Raw genomic sequence first — 21,890 nt, 5'->3', positions numbered from 1 at the left:
GGACATTCAAGGAAAGTAAGGAGGCAAGAAGGAGTAATAAATAGTTAATAGTATTAAATGTCTGCTGGCAAATGCAAGAGGTCTTGCAAACAAAATTAATGAATTAGAGACTCTTAATGTCAGCCACAGATTACAATGTGGTGGGCATTACGGAAACCTGGCTGGCAAGTCACGACTGAGTGATAAACAGAGGATTACACTACATTCAAAAGGTTAGGAAAGATAAAAAGGTAGAGGGGTGGGTATTTTCATTAAATCCAACTTAAGACCTGCGCTAAATGACGACATTGGAGGGGAGCTTCGACAATGTAGAGTCAGTATGGGTAAATGTACAAGGAAATGCCAATAATGTAACGCTGTTAATTGGAATTTGCTACAAGCCTTCTAATATAGCTGAACATGTAGAGGATGAAATGCTGCAACAAAAACAAGTCATGGTCAAAGTGTTGGCTCCCTTGAAATTGTTCCAGAAAATGACGTAATTCTCCCAGAAAATTATTGCAATTACACATATTTTGTTATACATGTTTATTTCCTTTATGTGTATGTGAACAACACAAAAAAAAAACAGATAAAAAAAGGCAAAGTGAACATAATTTCACACAAAACCACAAAAAATGGACCGGTCAAAATTGTTGGCACCTTTTCTCAAAATTGTGGGGTGTGGGTAAACAACTTCGTTTCAAGCATGTGAAACTCGTTCATACTCAATTGTGGCAAGTAACAGGTGTGGGCAACATGAAAATCACACCTGAAACCAGATAAAAAGGGAGAAGTTGATTCAATCTTTGCATTGTGTGCAAGCGTGTGCCACACTAAGCATGGAGGACAGAAAGAGAAGAAGAGAACTGTTTGAGGACTTGAGAACCAAAATTGTTCTAATCTTGAAATTCTTGATATTTTTCAAGTCCATCTCCAGAGATCCGGATGTTCCTTTGTCCATGGTGCACAACATAATCAATACATTTACAACCCATGTCACTGTAGCTAATCTCCCTGGATGTGGACAGAAGAAAAACTGACGAAAGGGTAGTCCAGATGGTGAATAAGTAGCCCCACCAAAGTTGCAAAGAAATTCAAGCTGTCTTGCATGCTCAGGGTGCTTCAGTGCCAACGTGAACCAGCCGTCAACATTTGAATTAAATGAAACGCTATGGCAGGAGAATAAGGCGGACCCCACAGCTGACACAGAGGCATACAAAAGCTACACTGCAGTTTGCCAAAATGTACATGAGTAAGCTAAAACCCTTTCTGGGGAAGCGTCTTGTGGACAGAAGAGACCAATATAGAGCTTTTCGGTAAAAGCACATCGTTCTACTGTTTAAACAGAATGAAGCATGCAAAGAAAAGATCACAGTAACTACAGTGGAATATGGTGGAGGTTCAAAGATGTTTTGGAGTGGTTTTACTGCCTCTGGCATTGGGTGCCTTCACTGTGTGCAAGTCATCATGAAATCTGAAGATTACCAAAGGATTTTGTGTGGCAATGTAGTGCCTAGTCTCAGAAAGCTGGGTTTGCGTTCTAGGTCATGGGTTGCCAGCATGGCAATGACCCCAAACATACATCAAGAAGCACCCAGAAATGGATGGAAACAAAGTGCTGGAGAGTTGTGAAGTGACCGCCAATGAGCTTGGATCTAAATCCCATTGAACACCTGTGGAGAAATCTTAAAATTGCTGTTTGGAGAAAAATATTAAAATTTGAGAGTCTTCAGTAGTTGATACCTTTGGCTAACTGAAAAATTTCAAGACTACTCAGGTCTCTTTTCAGACACAGTATAACACAAAATCTGAAGTGTCATATATTTATACACAACAGGGCACAGGAATAATGCAATAGATAAGACAAGTGGCGTGAAGCAGAACTATTAGCATGGGAGAGGGAGAAGCAGTTGTGGCCATGAATATTGGAACAGTTCATTGATAAGGAGTGTGAAAGTTTTATTGTCCTGTGATTGAGGTCTGGTCCATGATTGTGACGCCCAAAACGGTCTGAGGAGCACGTTCCTTAGTTGACATAAATCCATATGACACATTAACTTCTGATCTGTGAGTGTGTCAAAGATTGTCATAAGTTTGTAATTCCACATTTTTCTGTCTCTCTGAGATTTGAAGTTCCCTTTTAATACAAGTAATTTCATGTCCATGATGCTGTGATCAGGGATAAAAAATGTTTGGCCACAGGTAGATCTATTCTTTTTTCTTTTATTGTGTGGCGATGAGAATTCATCCTTGTTCTAAGTTTTTGCCCTGTCTCCCCTATGTACAGACCGCCAGCTGGACATTTGGTACATATAATTAAGTACACTACATTAGAAGTGATGAAGCTGAAAGTACCTGGGATCGTGTGGTTGTCTCCTGATTTGAGTTGGGAATCCTTATCTTGTCAGTGGTCATTATAAATAGACAGGTTTTACATTTTTTTCTGGCTGCAGGGAAAAGTTCCTGTAGCTGTTGGAGAGGACAGGGAGTTTCTGATAATGATGCTTCTTAGATTTGGGGGCTGCCTAAATCACAGAAGTGCTGGGTCTGGAAATATAGATTGTAATCAGCATCTTTTTGTAATAATGGTTGTAATTTCCATGCAGATCCCATTGGCATCTCCAGATTTGGATTGTAGGTGACTACTAGAGACACCAGATTGCTTTCTTGTTTAGTTTTGAAATGTAGGAGATGATTCCTTGATATTCTGGTGGCTCTTGCAATCTGGTTTACAATTGTTCTTGTATGGTAGCTCTCGTTCAAAAAGGCCTTTCTGAGGCCACCAAGGTGTTAATTTCAGTACAGGAGTAGTTGAGTGTTAAGTTGATGGTGAGATGAAATTGATTAAAGTGTTCATGGAACGTCTTAAGCTGTTGCTGAGATTCCGTCCAGATGATTAAATTATCGTCAATGTAACGGTAGTAGGCAAGAGGCCTGATGGGACATGAGGACAAGAAGTCACTATAAAGCTTGGCCACAAAAAGATTTGCGTACTGTGGAGCCATTTTACTTCCCATTGCTGTACCAGTCTCCTGTAGATAAATGTTATCAAATTCAAATAATTGTGGGTGAGGATGAATTTTGTAAGTTTCACCACAAAGGTGAAACAATCCTCCTTGTCTGTTTTCTTTCTACCACTGTTAGGTTTCTGGGAAGTTATACTTATTCCTTTTATTTTTGGTCCTCATTAGCTTGCCTTCTTTGCCCTATATGAATGTGTCTTAGTTTCTCACTCTGGGTTTTCATATCTTCACACTTTTCTTTCCTCTTGTTGACAGTGTGTTGCGGCCTCCCCTCTGATTCCTCAGGAGGTAAGAGAAACTCTTCAACTGCCTATTAGGGAGTTAGGTCTGAGGTGTTATTTTTAGTTAGCTAGGGCCTGTCTGCACAGAGACCAATTGGGTGTAGTTGCTGCATTCTTCCCTGTGTGGGTTCTCTGGTGGCAATCAAGATGCGCTTTCTGGTTAAAAGATTTCCCAAATTTTGAACATGAAAAAGGCTTCTCTGCCCAACTCTCCTGAATCTCTTTTGCTCTTTATGATCCAAACTAGTCTCACAAAATACAAAAGTTCTTTAATAAGCTACCTTATACAGGCTGCTAAGAATATCATTCCTCGTCACTGGAAAAGTACTTCTCCACCTACTCTGGAGGAGTGGTTCTGTGACATAGCTCTTCTAAATAGGATGGAACATTTGATTGCCCGATCCCCCACTGGTTGTGATAGATACTGTGAGTCTTGGAGAGACTGGATTGAATTCCAGGAATCCGATGCCTACCGTCTTACATCAGACTGATGTGACCCACCCTTTTCTCTGGTGCGTTTCTTCTCTGTCCAGATTGTGCTCCGCATTGGTTCACGTCTGGCTGCACTATGTATGGTTTCCATTGGATTTTACAATTGTAATACTGATGGCCTAAAATGTTCCATTCCTTCCTTTTCCTTCCTATAACTTGATGTTTTATTGGACGTTATACTTATATTCTATGATATACTGATGCTGATATTGTCCTGGTTATTGTTTTTTTTTTGTTTTGTTTTTTGTATTTTTGTAATTGAAAATTATTTAACCTTTCAATAAAAATTGAATTTTGAAAAAGGCTTCTCCCCTGTGTGACTTCTCTGATGTTTATTAAGAGTTGCTTTCCGCGTAAAATATTTCCCACATTCTGAACATGAAAAAGGCTTCTCCTCTGTATGAGTTCTCTGGTGAATAACAAGACCATATTTCTGTTTAAAATATTTCCCACATTCTGAACATGAAAAAGGCTTCTCCTCTGTATGAGTTCTCTGGTGTATAACAAGACCGTATTTCTGTTTAAAATGTTTACCACATTCTGAACATGAAAAAGGCTTCTCCCCTGTGTGACTTCTCTGATGTTTATTAAGAGCTGCTTTTCGTGTAAAATATTTCCCACATTCTGAGCATGAAAAAGGCTTCTCCTCTGTATGAGTTATCTGGTGTATAACAAGACCGTATTTCTGTTTAAAATGTTTACCACATTCTGAACATGAAAAAGGCTTCTCCCCTGTGTGACTTCTCTGATGTTTATTAAGAGCTGCTTTTCGTGTAAAATATTTCCCACATTTTGAACATGAAAAAGGCTTCTCCTCTGTATGAGTTATCTGGTGTATAACAAGACTGTATTTCTGTTTAAAATGTTTACCACATTCTGAACATGAAAAAGGCTTCTCCCCTGTATGAGTTCTGTGGTGTTTAACAAGATTGCATTTCTGTTCAAAATGTTTACCACATTCTGAACATGAAAAAGGCTTCACCCCTGTGTGAGTTCTGTGGTGTTTAACAAGACTTGATTTCTGGTTAAAACATTTCCCACATTCTGAACATGAAAAAGGCTTCTCCCCTGTGTGAGTTCTCTGGTGCCTAGAAAAATTTGATTTGTGGTTAAAACATTTCTCACATTCTGAACATGAAAAAGGCTTCTTCCCAGTGTGAATTCTCTGGTGAATAACTAAATCTGATTTCTGGTAAAAACATTTCTCACATTCTGAACAGGAAAAAGGCTTCTCCCCTGTGTGAATTCTCTGGTGACTAACTAAATATGATTTCTGGTAAAAACATTTCTCACATTCTGAACATGAAAATGGCTTCTCCCCTGTGTGAGTTTTCTGGTGCTTAACAACATTGGATTTTTTTGTAAAACATTTCCCACATTCTGAACATGAAAAAGGCTTCTCCCCTGTGTGAGTTCCCTGGTGTTTAACAAGATCTGATTTCTTGTTAAAATATTTCCCACACTTGGAACAATAAAATCTATTCTCGGCTGTGTGAATTTTTTGATGTTTAGGAAAAGATTTTTCGAGAGGAAAACTATTTCCATATTCTAAAAATGTCTTCTTTGCTTTAGGAGCAGTTTGTTTTTTAATGCTTAATTTGTGACTATGATTTTCCTTAGTAGTCAGTAATGAATCAGAAGACAGGACCTGTTTCAAAGGATCAGATGACAAATCTTTGCTGTGAAGGGATGATGGTATATCTGGAGTAATAGCATTCACTTCAATTGTATATTGTGGGATCTCAAGATCTTCTGATTTAAAAATTGAAGATGTCAGCTGTCCCTCTGATCTCCAGGTACAGTTATCTGCTAAGATAAAAATCTATTATTTTTCAATAAAATATCCTTGGGTTTTATTTTTTTAAATTTCTACTTAAACAGTCTATAATAATGGCAAGTTATGTACCGTATTTTTCGGACTATAAGACGCACCGGACCATAAGATGCACCTAGGTTTTAGAGGAGGAAAATAAAAAAATAAAAATTTAAGCAAAAAATGTGGTCATGATGCACTTTTAAGGGGGAGGAGGGTCTTCTGCTGACACTGGTATAGGGGTTATGTCCCCCAATTCTGACAATATCCCCCATCCTGGTATATATGCCGCCCCATTCCTTTTATACGTGGTCCCAATCCCCATCCTGGTATGCCTGGCATCCCTCCATCCTGGTATGCATGGCACCCCTCATCCTTATCCTGGTATGCATGGCACCCCTCATACCTATCCTGATATGCATGGCACCCCTCATCCCTGTCCTAGTATGCATGGTACCCCTCATCCCTGTCCTAGTATGCATGGCACCCCTAATCCCTATCCTGGTATGCATGGCACCCATCATCCCTGTCCTGGTATGCATGGCACCCCTCATCCCTGTCCTGGTATGCATGGCACCCCTCATCCCTGTCCTGGTATGCATGGCACCCATCATCCCTATCCTGGTATGCATGGCACCCCTCATCCCTGTCCTGGTATGCATGGCACCCCTCATCCCTGTCCTGGTATGCATGGCACCCCTAATCCCTGTCCTGGTATGCATGGCACCCCTAATCCCTGTCCTAATATGCATGGCACCCCTAATCCCCATCATGCTGCACATTAAAAAAAAATAAACACTCCTACTCACCTTTCTTCTCTCTCCTCAAGCGCTGCATCCTGTCTGTCTGCACTGATCTCTCCATGTGAGCCGTGCATGATGTCACTGCCATGCGCGGCTCACAAGGAGAGATCAGCTGCCGGAAGTCACTGCTTCCCACGCCGGGACTGTGTGCGCGGGGAGCAGTGACTTCAGTCTCCTTCATAGCCGGCACATAGCGGAGCCGCGCTGCGGCTGCTGGCTATCTCCTGTGCCCGCTCATTAAAGGGCATGAATATTCACCCCCTCCCCATGCCCATGGGCGTGGAGAGAGGTTGAATATTCATGCCCTTTAACAGCGGGCATAGGAGAAAAAAAAAGGAGGAAAAAAGTGCGTCTTATAGTCCGAAAAATACGGTAAATACATTGAATTAATTATTCACCAAGACACTGACATTTCAAAATCGAATAGAAAACCTCATAGGATGAACCAGTAGAGCGTTGTTTTCAACTGTTTGTTCATTCTGCCTCCCAAATATGGAATAAAAAGCCACCAAGTTATGTAGGCAACAATAATACCAATAAAAACTTCTACTCATCTCACAAACAACAAGCCCCACTCAGGTCCATCGTCTGTAAATGAAAAAAATCATAGTTACCGGTAACAGGATTTTACAGAGCCCATGATAGCACCACCTGAGAGATGGTATCCGCCCACCCAGGACAGGAAACCTGCTGAATAAAAAAGGCGGTACCTCTCCTCCACATCAGTTTTGTTTTTGAGCATGAGAGGACCTCCAGACAGTATGTTAGTACACAACTACCACCAATAAAACATTTCATACTATACACCCATATATAGAGAACACCATAAGTGATCAAAAAAGGGGATTTGGGGGGCATATGAGGGTGCTGTCATGGGCTCTGGAAAATCCCATTACCGGTAGGTAACTATGATTTTTTTCCCTTTCTCCTATGATGGCACCACCTGAGAGATTTATATAGAACAGACACCTTAGGGATGGATCACCGCTTGCAACACCTTTCTCCCAAAGGATAGATCAGCAGATGAAGAAAGATCAAGCCGGTAATGGTTATAGAAGGTAGAAGGAGATTACCATGTTGCTGCCTTACATATGTTATCAATGGACACTTCCACCTTCTCAGTCCAGGAGGCTGCACTAGCTCTGTGGAATGGCCCTTCAGTTTCTCTGAAACCGGCACATTACTAGGGAAATATGCTAAGCTAACGGTGTCCCTGATCCATCTAACTATAGTTCCCCTTGTAACTTTAAGTCCCTTTCTTGCTCCCTGGAAGGAGACAAATAAGGCATCACTTCTCCTCCAAGGCCTTGTTACCTCCAAATACTGAACCAAAACCAGTCTAACATCTAGAGTTTGAAGCCTCTGTTCCTCTAAATCTTTTGGGTTAGGATACAATGAGGGGAGAATGATCTCCTGTGTTCTGTGGAATTTGGAGGCCACCTTCGGAAAATAGGCCGGGTCTGGTCTTAACGTAACTCCATCTACAGTGACCTGTGTAAAAGGATGATTTACTGACAGAGCTTGTAAGTCACTAACTCTACGGGCTGATGTTAGCGCTATCAGTATCGCTGTCTTCAGAGTGAGAGTTCTTTCTGTCACACTTCCTTAAGTCTCAAAAAGGAGACTTAGTCAGGGCTTCCAGGAACAGGTTTAGATCCCAGGGAGGCATTCTCGGGGTAGCAATAGGTCTGGATCTATCGCACACCTTTTTAAACCTGATAACCCATCTATCTGCTGCCAAATTATAGTTATATAAAGCTCCAAGCGCTGATACTTGCGCCTAAAGGGTACTGGTAGCCAACCCCATAACTAAGACCCTTTGAAGAAATTCCAGAATAGCTTTAATAGGAATTTTAACCTTAGCTGACTGCGCCGAAATAGATAGGAATTTTGCCGATGTCCTACCATAGATCTTAGTCGTCACAGGCTTCTTGCTTTTGAGCAGAGTAGTGACTAGACCTGGGGAAAACCCTTACTGGATTACTAACAACCTTTCAAACTCCAGGCCATCAAAAGCCCGACCTCTGAGCATGGAAGACTGGGCCTTGCTTGAGGAGATCTGGAGCATCTGGAAGGACCCATGGATCTGACTGGGACATCCTCTTTATCCAGGTGAACCAGGGTCTCTTGGGCCAGAATGGGGCGATTAGTATGACCCTTGCCTGTTCCTCTCGGATCTTCCTCAAAATCGTTGGCATTAACATTAGCGGGGGGAAAGCATAGGCTAGGCCAAAGCTCCAGGGTATTTGTAATGCATCTACTTTCTTTTGGATTTAAGGAGCAGAAGATCCTTATTTTTCTGTTTTGTTTGTTTGCGAAAAGATCTATTTCTGGTTGACCCCAGCGATCCACAATTTGCTGGAATACTGTTGGATTCAGCTCCCATTCGCCCTGCTTCAGTATATTCTGACTCAGAAAATCTGATCTTTAGTTTTCTTTGCCTCTTATATGCAGAGCCGAGAGCATAAATTGATGTTCTGCAAACTGTAGAATCTGCTCTTTCACTAACAGGAGAGGTCGGGATCTCGTGCCCCCGATGATTGACATAGGCGACTGTTGTCCTGTTGTCTGACATGATTCGGATGTGTTGTCCCTGTAGTTGGGAACTGAACTTCATCACTGCACTCTTTACCGCCGACAAATCCTTCATGTTTTGAGGAGAAGCCTTTCTCGCTGTCCGACCAGACTCCTTGTATTACACGATCTCCCAGATGTGCTCCCAGCCATCTGAGCTTGAGTCCGCTGTAATTATGTCCCACACCTGATACGACCAAAGAACTCTCTGTGACAGGTTCTCCCGATCCAGCCACCATGCGATTGAGATGATGGCTGTATTGGAAAGTGTCATCTTCCTGTCCAAGTGTCCCCTGAGTCTAGAGACATAATTCTGTTTTTCTTGTCTTCCGGTAGCAGACAAGTCTATCCCTCTGAGTCCAAGATAAGCCCTAAAAAAGACGGAACCTTCCGAGGCTCCAGGTTTGACTTCTCTAGATTCAGTATCCATTCAAGATTGATCAGGCTGGCTCTGACTCTTGTCAATGCGAGTTTTCAATGCTCTCTTGATCTGCATACTACCAGGAAGTCGTCAAGGTAAGGGACAACTAGAGTATCTTGTTCTCTCAAATGCGCCATTACTTCCAGAATGATCTTCATAAAGATTCTTGGAGCCATGGAGAGGCCGAAGGGCAGAGCTGTGAACTGAAATTGCCTCACACGATTGATGATATACACAGCTACTCTCAGATACTGCTGGTATCCTGTATGGATTGGGACGTGGTAATAGGCGTCCTTCAAGTCGAGGACACTCATATAACAACCCGGGAATAACACCTTTATGGCTGATATTATACAGTACAGACCAAAAGTTTGGACACACCTTCTCATTTAAAGATTTTTGTGTATTTTCATGACTATGAAAATTGTACATTAACACTGAAAACTATGAATTAACACATGTGGAATTATATACTTAACAAAAAAGTGTGAAACAACTGAAAATATGTCTTATATTCTAGGTTCTTCAAAGTAGCCACCTTTTGATTTGATGACTGTTTTGCACACTCTTGGCATTCTCTTGATGAGCTTCAAGAGGTAGTCACCGGAAATGGTCTTCCAACAATCTTGAATTAACACATGTGTTAATTCATAGTTTTGATGCCTTCAGTGTGAATATACAATTTTCATAGTCATGAAAATACAGAAAAATCTTTAAATGAGAAGGTGTGTCCAAACTTTTGGTCTGTACTGTAGATTCCATCTTGAAGGGTCTGTAGATTAGAAAGTTGTTTAGGCCCTTCTAGTTGATTTAGGCCCTTCAAGCCGTCCGGCTTCTTTATCAGAAACAGGGGCGAATAGAATCCTTTGCCCTGCTCGCTTATTAGTCTCTCTCAGAACCTTCTTTTCCACTACGTTTACTATCTCTTGCTCCAGGGCTGTTAGCTCTCTCGGCCTCCTGGGAGACGAAATCCTGAAGGTCTGCAGGAGAATGGATCTGAATTCCAGTCTCAGTCCTGTCTTTATAATCCCTAATATCCAGGCACTGGATGTAATTTTTTCCCAGGTAGGCAGGAAGTGGGACAGTCTTCCTCCTACCTGGGGAGGCCCATCACTTAGGGTTTTTTCTGTTCTCAGAGGAAGGGCCTCCGAACATGAAGCCTCCACTCCTTGTCCTTCTATCTGCCCTGGTCTCTGGAAAATTTACCTATTCTATACTTCCTTTTACGAAAGGAAGTCTTGTACTGAGGCATCAACACACTGGAAAACCCGTGTTTCTTATCTGCGGCTTTATCCAGTAGGTCATCTAGAGCTTTGCCAAAAAGAAACTCCCCTTCACACGGGATTGAACACAGTTTCATCTTAGACTGTACATCACCTGACCAGCTCTTGAGCCACAGAGCTCTGCGAGCTGCGTTGGATAAATTCGCTGATCTGGCGGCCAGCCTTACTGAATCTGCCGACGCGTCCGCGAGGAAGGCAGCCGCCCCCTGCATTAGCGGAAGACTGGCCAGGATTTTTTCCCTTGGAATGTCCCCTTTAATCTTGTCTTCTAGCTGCTGCAACCAGACCATCATTGACCTGGCTGTGCAAGTGGCTGCGACTGCCCGTTTCAATGCTCCCGCTGGTCACTCCCAGGTTTGTTTTAATAAGGTTTCCGCTTTTTTTATCAAGAGGATCCTTGAAAGCTCCTAAATCCTCAAACGGCAGGGCGGATTTTTTTTTTAGAGAATTTTGATACTGTCACGTCAATTTTTAGGGTTTTATCTCACCTGGTTGATTCTTCTTCCTCAAACGGGTATCTTCTCTTTGAAGGTGATGGTAACTGCCCTCTCCTATCAGGTCTTTTCCATTCCCTGTCGATGAACGATCCTCTCTTTGACGGGGAATGTGCGCCTCTTCTTCTGATCCAGACCCCCAAACATAATGTCCTGAACAGTCCTAGAGGTCTTGGTATCGGCTATGCCCATAGTTGTTCTGATGGCTTTAATCAGCTTATCTGTGTTTTGCGCTGGAAAACATGGCCTACCTCCTGTATCGCTATCTGAGGAAGATGATGATGAGGATAACGAGTAGGTAGGAGAGGAAATAGACTTCCCCTTGCCCTGGAATACTACAGATTCCTCTGAGTCTGATGTATGACGTTTCAGCTTCCTACTCTTTTTACGTGTAGCCAACGTCTTTAGGGAGTCCCTAACCTCCGTCTGGATTAAAGATTTTAAATCCATAGCAAAATTAGGTGTTTCCTCTGATATGGTTTCTTGGATACAACTCGAGCAAAGCTTTTTAGTATAAGTGCTGGGAAAATTAACACCGCACAGCTCACACTACTTGTTATTCCTCTTGGCACTACACTTTTGGGGTTTTTCCTAGTACAAAAAATATGGTGAACTTTCATGTAGATCACTCACTACTCTGCCGTTCAGGGTACCGGAGATTGAGGCTGGATAAATTCATATGATTGCTCCTGGCTGGAGGTTGTGGACTCGCGACCTGCCCTGCTCCTCTGGCTGGTCTTGCTGCCGCTTGTCCGACTGCCACTGCTGCGGCCTTGATGATGGAGCTGCTGTTGCTGCTGAGGCTGCTTTGGTGGCTTCTGCTGCTGCTGCTCTGGAGATCGCACCCTACTAAAGCTGGAAGCATATTGCCGGAAGCTGCCAGATACAGCCTTGTTCTCCTCTGGTTCAGTCCTCTGTGCTCAGCTCCCGGCTTGTGTATTTGTTTCTGTTGGGACCCCGACCCGTTTACTGACTACTCTTGTGTCTTCTGATTTTGTATTTTCTCTGCTCTCCTGGTTCTGACCCGGCTACCTGACTATTCTTCTTCCCATCTCACACCATAGAACAGCAGGTAACACCGTGGCCCAAGCCTAGGGGTCTCTGTATAACGCCAGATCCATGTAGAAGGGTTAAAGAATAATGAGCAAAGCAATCCCTGGGATCTGGAAAACAGGGTAGATAGCGCCAAACCTGTTTGTGGTGGCCATCTTTTGAGCTGCCAAGTGACCACGATACATTGTGTCTGCAAACTAATCCACCAAGATCAGCATTCAAACAGCTAAATGCCGCTCCTTCCCTTCTTAACCTGCCTTGTGCCCAGACAATAGTGTACAACCGTATATAGGGTACTGTCAGATTAAAGAGAAGTTGGAAAATAATTTGTATAGTCCATTCATTTCCTATTATCCTTTGAGAAGAATTCCAAAATTATTCCCGCATAAAGTGACACACATCAGATTTGAAAAAATGGGGCCTGATTAGGAACACAAAAGTGGCTGTGGGAAGGGGTTAAATCAGAGTATGTTGAGCACCAATTACTGTAGTCAAAAACTGAATATAGACAAGAACACATCTACTGAAATGATCAAACTCAACAGTCTTCATCAAAAAATGACTAATGGAGTTTGGCCAGAAAGACTGGACCTGGTCTTGTAGGGACCATATGAGCACATTCAGCAGCACAGAAGGGAGAGAAGGTAGATTCATCCAATAAGATATCAAGGTTCTAGGAAGCCAACAGCATCATTACCCTCCGCTTTCTCTTACAGGCCCATCATAATATTTTTCTTTAAGTGATTTTCTAACTTGTCAGCACATTCTACGTACGCTGTCATTTGGCTTTGTAGTTTACAGATCTGGGCAAGTAACGGTCAGCGTCTCCTAATCCCAGGGGGTAGGTGAATTCTCCAGGTTGTAAATTCTATAGAAAAGGTCTTTCACAATTACACAAAGTAATTTGAACATTTTCGCACGGAGGAGAATGTTGTGGTCTAGCAGCAAAATGGTGATCACCCGATTGTGATACGGCCGGACTACACCACCGATAAAGCAGCCACAGCCGGTGACTGAGAAGAATCTGTGACTTCTCTGCCTTTAGTGGTTACTACTCACCTGGGTAGTCATATGTAGGAATCTCCTCTTTACACCACTCATCAACCCTCACATATGTCTCTGTAGTATTAATATGGGTCAGATCTTCACCCTGAAACAAATATTGTAAAAGTCACAGACAGATGGAGAGGTCACATCTATGATCAGCTCTAATCCTGCCATCTCCACCGTTCTCATTACACAAGTATAAAACATATAATACTGGTGGATAAAACAAGACTGAGCACCAGGGCTGTGGAGTCGGTAAGCCAAAACTCCGACTCCTCAATTTCCATGACACCGACTCCAAGACTCCCTCATACATGGTCCATTATTAAAGTGATAAATTTACTGTAGCACAGATTCATCTCAGCTAAAAGTCTAGACCCTTAGATCAGGAATACGACAGACATTTATAGGACATTTCATAACTTTCCCAAATTCTTATGAAAAAATATTCCCCACAAACTGCATTGAACTACTGTACCCAATTTATTATATATTTTAGGAGTCGGTCCATTTGATACCACTCCAAATCCACCAAAATGGGCTCCGACTCCGACACCACAGCCCTGCTGAGCACAAGACCTTCACAGCCGTCTACACATCATAGAGAAGATCTCATGATATCTTCTCTCTATCTACCTGATGATCCTGAGGAACATTGGGATCTTCTTGGTTACAGTCCTGTGGAAGAAGAGGACGGTGACATCTCTCTGGCGTTGTCCTCTTACTGGATAGAACTGGAGAAAACACATACAGGGACTGAATTCATTCTTTACATACAGATAATTATAGGCCGTGTGTATTTAGTCCTGTTTATTACCTGGTGATGTGAGAGGCTGAGGAACCTCCATCATGACATCTTTGTACAGATCTTTGTGTCCCTCTAAATACTCCCACTCCTCCATGGAGAAATAGATAGCGACATCCTGACACCTTATAGGAACCTGACACATACAATGATAATGTCATCCCCCCGATCCCTTCATAGCTTTACTGTATAATGTCCCAGCATTCCCAGCAGTGTCACCTCTCCAGTCAGCAGCTCAATCATCTTGTAGATGAGTTCTAGGATCTTCTGGTCATTGATGTCCTCATGTAGCAAGGGTTGAGGTGGAGGTCCTGTGATTGGGCTCAGGGGTCTTTCCCATCCCTCAGACACAGGGGCCTGACAGCGCCCACTAGAGGTCCTCTTCACTACTGTGTAATCCTGGTTATGGAGAGATACATTAATAAATCTCACTACAGACATTTCCAGAGTCCTCACCTCTCCAGTTCTGTCCATCTGTTATTCCTATAGATAAGAATGATGTAATGTGACGTCATTAGAATCTCTCACCTCTCCAGTAAGCCGGAAGAGGATCTCTAGGGTGAGGTGTAATATTTTCTCTGCCATCTTGACCTTGTCCATATCCAGTTTTGATGGGTAAATCAGGAAAACTCTCTTATATAGAAGATTGTCACTGAGCGGATCGAATATTGTAGAGACCTGAATGAGAAGAAGATAAGTAGATATAACATCATAAAAATCCCTTGTAATAATACAATTACTGGAGATAATTAGAGAAAAATATGAGGAGATTTATAATTTTATACTATTTAGTTTTTTTCTTTATATCTGCTAATAAAACCTATATATTTTAGGCCACAGACAACAAGCAGTTTCTTCCTCGGAGTCTGCAGCTGAATACGTTTCTCATAGACTCATCTTCAATAACGCTAGTTGTCGTCTCATTTACGGACACTACAATCGGCATTAGCAATACTGCAGGAGATATTCATTACACGTGACATGAGAAATAACTACTTCATGATGTGGACGACATTTTCATCTTCTTATACAGCTCCAGAAACATATTTGGCCAGAGTCCATCACTGACTACATCTCCACCTGTCTATATGAATGTTTCCCGTCTTCCCCGGACTGTAATCTTCTATCTCGTTAGATCTTATGTCTGATTCACACACAGAAGTTTGATGCTTTTATGAAACCTTTTTTGTTTACACAAATATTGTGGGCAGAAATTATTAGATATCAAAGTTTCCAGGTAAAGTGATTTATGGGGTTTATTTCTGGCCTTAGGCGTTCCTATATTACAAGAAAAACACCAGAAAAAAAGCAGAAATTAAAATGTTTCAAAAGAAAATTGGCACCAACAATTCTTATAAAAAGAAAAAAACATGCAAAAATCATAAGACACATTTTGTTATTTTCTAACACATTAAACATTTGTTTTAATATAATTAATTCCTTTGAGCACCAGAACATAGATGTACACCGCAGGGATGGCACAGGTGCGGCTGCAACATAAACCCTGGCAGTTTACCAAATTGCTGCTGTCAAAAGCAAACATGGCATCTCAGAAGGTGTGACAGAGTTTGGCTGAATGCCCCTCCTCCCCCAAGTACTCAATAGTATGGGGCTGCCTAGTTACTATGATACTTAAATACCTAATAATGGTGTCTGGGCCTGCAATGTACGAAAGTCTATTAGGCTGGGCCAGAGGCAGCGTCAAATGAGTTACATTTTAAAGCCCCCATACACATTAGACTAAAGTTGCATGGAAGTAATGAATTCGGGGTTGGCTAACTATATAATGACAGATGATGTCAGGGCAGAGAAGGATCTGGCATCCTGAATTTTAGAGGCTAATTGTTTGCTTTTCCTGTAGATACTCCCCTGCTAGAGGAGTCTGGAGGTGACCCTCATACAGACCACAAGAAAGCTGGAATATTTGTGTGTATGGTGGAGTCGGGAGAGATAGTCATCTGCCAAATGACTGTTCAGCCAACACTTATCTCGTGTATGGGGCTGTTACGTACACTACTCAAAAATATAAAGGGAACACTTAAACAACACAATGTAACTCTAAGTCAATCACACTTCTGTGAAATCTATCTGTCCAGTTATGAAGCCACACTGATTGTGAAGCAATTTCTCCTGCTGTTGTGTAAATGGTACAGACAACTGGTAGAAATGAGATTCAATTAGCAAGACACCCCCTATAAAGGAGTGGTTCTGCAGAACATTTCTCTGTTCTCATCCTTTTTGGCTGTTTTGGTCACTTTTGCATTTTATCATTGCTCTCACCCCTAGACGTACATTAGCATGAGGCAGTGTCTACAACCCAAGGAAGTAGCTCATGTAGTGCAGCTCATCCAGGATGGCACATCAATGAGAGCTGTGGCAAGAAGGGTAACTGTGTGTCAGCACAGTGTCCAAAGCATGGAGCATATACTGTACCAGGAGACAGGTCAGTACACCAGGAGATGTGGAGGGGGCCTTAGGAGGGCAACAACCCAGCATCAGGACCGCTACCTCCTCCTTTGTGCAAGGAGGAACAGGAGGAGCATGCCAGAGCCCTGCAAAATGACGTCCAACAGGCCACTAACATTTATTTGTCAGCTCAAACTGTCAGAAACAGATTCCATGAGGGTGGTATGAAGGCTTGAAGTCCACAAGTGGGTGTTGTGCTTATAGTACAACATGGTAAAGGGTCATTGGCATTTGGCAGAGAACACCAAGATTGGCAGATTACACATTGACGGCCTGTGTTCTTCACGGATGAGAGCAGGTTCACACTGCACACATGTGACAGACGTGACAGAGTCTGGAGATGCTGTGGAGAACGTTCTCCAGAATGACCGGTTGGCAGTGGGTCAATAATGGTGTGGGGAGGCATTTCCTTGTAGGGCCGCACAGCTTTCCATGTGCTCGCCAGAGGTAGCCTGACTGCCATTAGTTACCGAGATGAGATCCTCAGACCCCTTGTGAGACCATATGCTGGTGCAGTTGGCCCTGGATTCCTCCTAATGCAGGACAATGCCAGACCTCATGTGGCTGGAGTGTGTCAGCAGTTCCTGCATGATGAAGGCATTGATGCTTTGGAATGGCCTGTCCATTCCCCAGACCTGAATCCAATCGAGCACATCTGAGACATCATGTCTTGTTCCATCCACCAATGCCACATTGCATCACAGACTTTAATTTGGTGGAGTCATATTTCCCGACTCTGAAGACCGTATGCTGCCACTGCACTTGGCAGGCCCAGTCCAGATGGTATGGAGATAAATGAAGGAGACCAAAGTCCAAAAATAAACTTTACTTTACTTAACAAGAACTTGATGACAAGTATATATATCAGATAACAGGCACAACACTTTATGAATGTTTCTCCTGCATTATGCAGAGTCAAGAACTTTTGTTAAAAGCTACAACAGTATAGCAAGCCATTATGGGAAGGTCCATCATCCCTGTAAGGACCATACAGGTTGAGATGTGTCGTTACAGCCCTTGTTCGTCTAAGATAAGGAATCCTTCCTTAATTCCCTTTACTCACAGTGGCATGTAAAGGTTGAAACATCCATGGTCAAAATTACAAAACGGAAAATGGGCCGATGCAAAAGTTTGGACACCCTGATTGGTTAGTACCTAGTAGCACCATCTTTTGCAAGTATCACAGCTTGTAAACGTTTTTTGTAGCCAGACAAGAGTTTTTAAATTCTTGTTTGAGGGATTTTCATCCATTCTTCCTTGGAAAATTCTTCCAGTTCTGTGAGATTCCTGGGTCGTCTTGCATGCACTGCTATTTTGACGTCTAGCCACAGATTTTCAATGATGTTCAGATCAGAGGACTGTGAGGGCCATTGTAAAACCTTCATCTTGTGCCTTTGTGGTTGTCTATTGTGGATTTTGAAGTGTGTTTAGAATCCATTATCCATTTGAAGAAGCCATCCTCTTTTCAACATCAGCTTTTTTTACAGATGGTGTTATTGCATTAAGAATTTGTTGAAACTTCATTGAATCCATTCTTCTCTCTACCCATGAAATAATCCCATGCCATTGGCTGCAACACAACCCTAAAGCATGATTGATCAACCTCCAGGCTTAATGGTTGGCAAGGCATTCTTTTCTTGAAATTCTGTGCTCTTTTTTCTCCACACATACCTTTGATCATTGTGGCCAAAGAGTTTTATTTTAACCTCATCAGTACACAGAACATGTTTCCAAAATGCATCAGGCTTATTTAGATGTTCTTTTGCATACGTCTGACACAGAATTTTATAGTGAGGACTCAGGAGAGGTTTTCTTCTGATGACTCTTTCATGAAGGCCATATTTGAGCAGGTGTCTCTGAACAGTTGAAAAATGTGCAACAACTAAAGAATCTTCTATATCTTTCTGAAGGTCTTTTGCAGGGGGGGTTTCTGATTTGCCTCTCCAGCAATCCTACGAGCAGCTCTCACTGAAATTTAGCTTGGTCTTCCTTGCTGTTGCTGTTAACTGCCATTTCTTAACCACATTTCGAACTGAAGAAAGAGTGTAAAGATAAGTGTCCTAAAATATGTATGCACATATACATACATTATATATATATATATATATATATATATATATATATATATATATATATATATATATATATATATATATATAAAGTACAGACCAAAAGTCTGGACACACCTTCTCATTTAAAGATTTTTCTGTATTTTCATGACTATGAAAATTGTACATTCACACTGAAGGCATCAAAACTATGAATTAACACATGTGGAATTATATACTTAACAAAAAAGTGTGAAACAACTGAAAATATGTCTTATATTCTAGGTTCTTCAAAGTAGCCACCCTTTGCTTTGATGACTGCTTTGCACACTCTTGGCATTCTCTTGATGAGCTTCAAGAGGTAGTCACCGGAAATGGTCTTCCAACAATCTTGAAGGAGTTCCCAGAGATGCTTAGCATTTGTTGGCCCTTTTACCTTCACTCGGCGGTCCAGCTCACCCCAAACCATCTCGATTGGGTTCAGGTCTGGTGACTGTGGAGGCCAGGTCATCTGGCGTAGCACCCCATCACTCCGCCTCTTGGTCAAATAGCCCTTACACAGCCTGGAGGTGTGTTTGGGGTCATTGTCCTGTTGAAAAATAAATGATGGTCCAACTAAACGCAAACCGGATGGAAGAGCAAGCCACTGCAAGATGCTGTGGTAGCCATGCTGGTTCAGTATGCCTTCAATTTTGAATAAATCTCCAACAGTGTCACCAGCAAAGCACCCCCACACCATCACACCCCCTCCTCCATGCCTCACGGTGGGAACCAGGCATGTAGAGTCCATCCATTCACCTTTTCTGCATCGCACAAAGACACGGTGGTTGGAACCAAAGATCTCAAATTTGAACTCATCAGACCAAAGCACAGATTTCCACTGGTCTAATGTCCATTCCTTGTGTTCTTTAGCCCAAACAAGTCTCTTCTGCTTGTTGCCTGTCCTTAGCAGTAGTTTCTTAGCAGCTATTTTACCATGAAGGCCTGCTGCACAAAGTCTCCTCTTAACAGTTGTTGAAGAGGTGTGTCTGCTGCTAGAACTCTGTGTGGCATTGACCTGGTCTCTAATCTGAGCTGCTGTTAACCTGCGATTTCTGAGGCTGGTGACTCGGATAAACTTATCCTCAGAAGCAGAGGTGACTCTTGGTCTTCCTTTCCTGGGGCGGTCCTCATGTGAGCCAGTTTCTTTGTAGCGCTTGATGGTTTTTGCAACTGCACTTGGGGACACTTTCAAAGTTGGCCCAATTTTTCGCACTGACTGACCTTCATTTCTTAAAGTAATGATAGCCACTCGTTTTTTTTTACTTAGCTGCTTTTTTCTTGCCATAATACAAATTCTAACTGTCTATTCAGTAGGACTATCAGCTGTGTATCCACCAGACTTCTGCACAACACAACTGATGGTCCCAACCCCATTTATAAGGCAAGAAATCCCACTTATTAAACCTGACAGTGGACACCTGTGAAGTGAAAACCATTTCCGGTGACTACCTCTTGAAGCTCATCAAGAGAATGCCAAGAATGTGCAAAGCAGTCATGAAAGCAAAAGGTGGCTACTTTGAAGAACCTAGAATATAAGACATATTTTCAGTTGTTTCACACTATTTTGTTAAGTATATAATTCCACATGTGTTAATTCATAGTTTTGATGCCTTCAGTGTGAATGTACAATTTTCATAGTGATGAAAATACAGAAAAATATTTAAATGAGGTGTGTCCAACTTTTGGTCTGTACTGTATGTTTTTTCATACTACCATGTATGCGAATTCATATATATACACAGGTGCATCTCACTAGAATATCATCAAAAAGCCATTTATTTCAGTTCTTCAATAAAAAAAGGAAACTCATATTATATAGAGTCATTACAAACAGGGTGATCTATTTCAATTGTTTAGTTCTGTTAATGTTGATGATTATGGCTTAAAGCCAATGAAAACACAAAAAAGTCATTATCTCAGAAAATTAGAATAATTAACAAAAAAACATCTGCAAAGGCTTCCTAAGCATTTAAAAAGGTCCCTTAGTCTGTTTCAGTAGGCTCCACAATCATGGGGAAAACTTCTGACTTGACAGATGTCCAGAAGGCAGTCATTGACACACCCCACAAGGAGGGTAAGCCACAAAAGGCCATTGCTAAAGAAGCTGGCTGTTCACAGAGTGCTGTATCCAAGCATATTAATAGAAAGTTGAGTGGAAGGAAAAAGTGTGGTAGAAAAAGGTGCACAAGCAACCGGGATAACCGCAACCTTGAAAGGATTGTTGAGAAAAGGCCATTCAAAAATGTGGGGGAGATTCCCAAGGAGTGGATTGCTGCTGGAGTCATTGCTTCAAGAGCCACCACACACAAACATATCCAGGACATGGGCTACAAGTGTCGCATTCCTTGTGTCAAGCCACTCATAACCAATAGACAACGCCAGAAGCGTCTTACCTGGGCCAAGGAGAAAAAGACCTGGACTTTTGCTCAGTGGTCCAAGGTGTTGGAATCAAGGTCCCAGAGTCTGGAGGAAGAATGGAGAGGTCACAATCCAAGCTGCTTGAGGTCTAGTGTGAAGTTTCCACAATCAGTGATGGTTTGGGGAGCCATGTCATCTGCTGGCGAAGGTCCACTGTGTTTTATCAAGACCAAAGTCAGCGCAGCCGTCTACCAGGAAATTTTAGAGCAGTTCAAGCTTCCCTCTACTGACAAGCTTTTTGGAGATCGAAATTTCATTCTCCAGCAGGATTTGGCAACTGTCCACACTGCCAAAAGTACCAATACCTGGTTAACAAACAACAGTATCACTGTGCTTGATTGGCCAGCAAACTCTTCTGACCTTAACCCTATAGAGAATCTGTGGGGTATTGTCAAGAAGAAGACGAGAGACCCCAGACGCAACAATGCAGATGAGCTGAAGGCTGCTATCAAAGCCACCTGGGCTTCCATAACACCTCAGCAATGTCACAGTTGATCGCCTCCATGCCACGAAGCATTGATGCAGTATTGATGCAAAAGGAGCCCCGACCAAGTATTGAGTGCATTTACTGAACATACATTTCAGTAGGCCAACATTTCAGATTTTAAAATAATTTTCAAGCTGGTGTTATAAAGTATTCTAATTTACTGAGATAATGACTTGTGTGTTTTCATTGGCTGTAAGCCATAATCATCAACCTTAACTGAAATAAACTCTTAAAATAGATCACTCTGTTTGTAATGACTCTATATAATATATGAGTTTCACTTTTTTGTATTGAAGAACTGAAATAAATTAACTTTTTGATGATATTCTAATTTAGTGAGAAGTACCTGTATATGCAT

At 42.1% G+C, this 21,890-nt stretch overlaps 1 protein-coding gene across 1 annotated transcript in view; it reads right to left on the bottom strand.

Moving 5' to 3' along the window:
* Window positions 1-513: 513 nt before the first annotated feature.
* LOC141182757 (uncharacterized) overlaps window positions 514-21,890 on the bottom strand; it is a 49,792-nt gene continuing 28,415 nt past the window's right edge. The window contains exons 2-7 of the mRNA XM_073660861.1: window positions 14,600-14,749; window positions 14,291-14,470; window positions 14,084-14,207; window positions 13,903-14,000; window positions 13,279-13,369; window positions 514-5,584 (exon numbers count right to left, since the gene is read on the bottom strand). Coding sequence (XP_073516962.1) covers window positions 4,056-5,584; window positions 13,279-13,369; window positions 13,903-14,000; window positions 14,084-14,207; window positions 14,291-14,470; window positions 14,600-14,671 — 2,094 coding nt within the window. The 5' untranslated portion in view covers window positions 14,672-14,749 and the 3' untranslated portion in view covers window positions 514-4,055. The remainder of the gene's footprint in view (window positions 5,585-13,278; window positions 13,370-13,902; window positions 14,001-14,083; window positions 14,208-14,290; window positions 14,471-14,599; window positions 14,750-21,890) is intronic.

The sequence above is a fragment of the Phyllobates terribilis genome, unplaced genomic scaffold (genome assembly GCF_046119375.1).
Source record: "Phyllobates terribilis strain yellow unplaced genomic scaffold, ASM4611937v1 Scaffold_36__1_contigs__length_13169755, whole genome shotgun sequence".
In the NCBI taxonomy this organism is placed as follows: domain Eukaryota; kingdom Metazoa; phylum Chordata; class Amphibia; order Anura; family Dendrobatidae; genus Phyllobates; species Phyllobates terribilis.
This window is presented reverse-complemented; position numbering and strand designations above follow the sequence as displayed.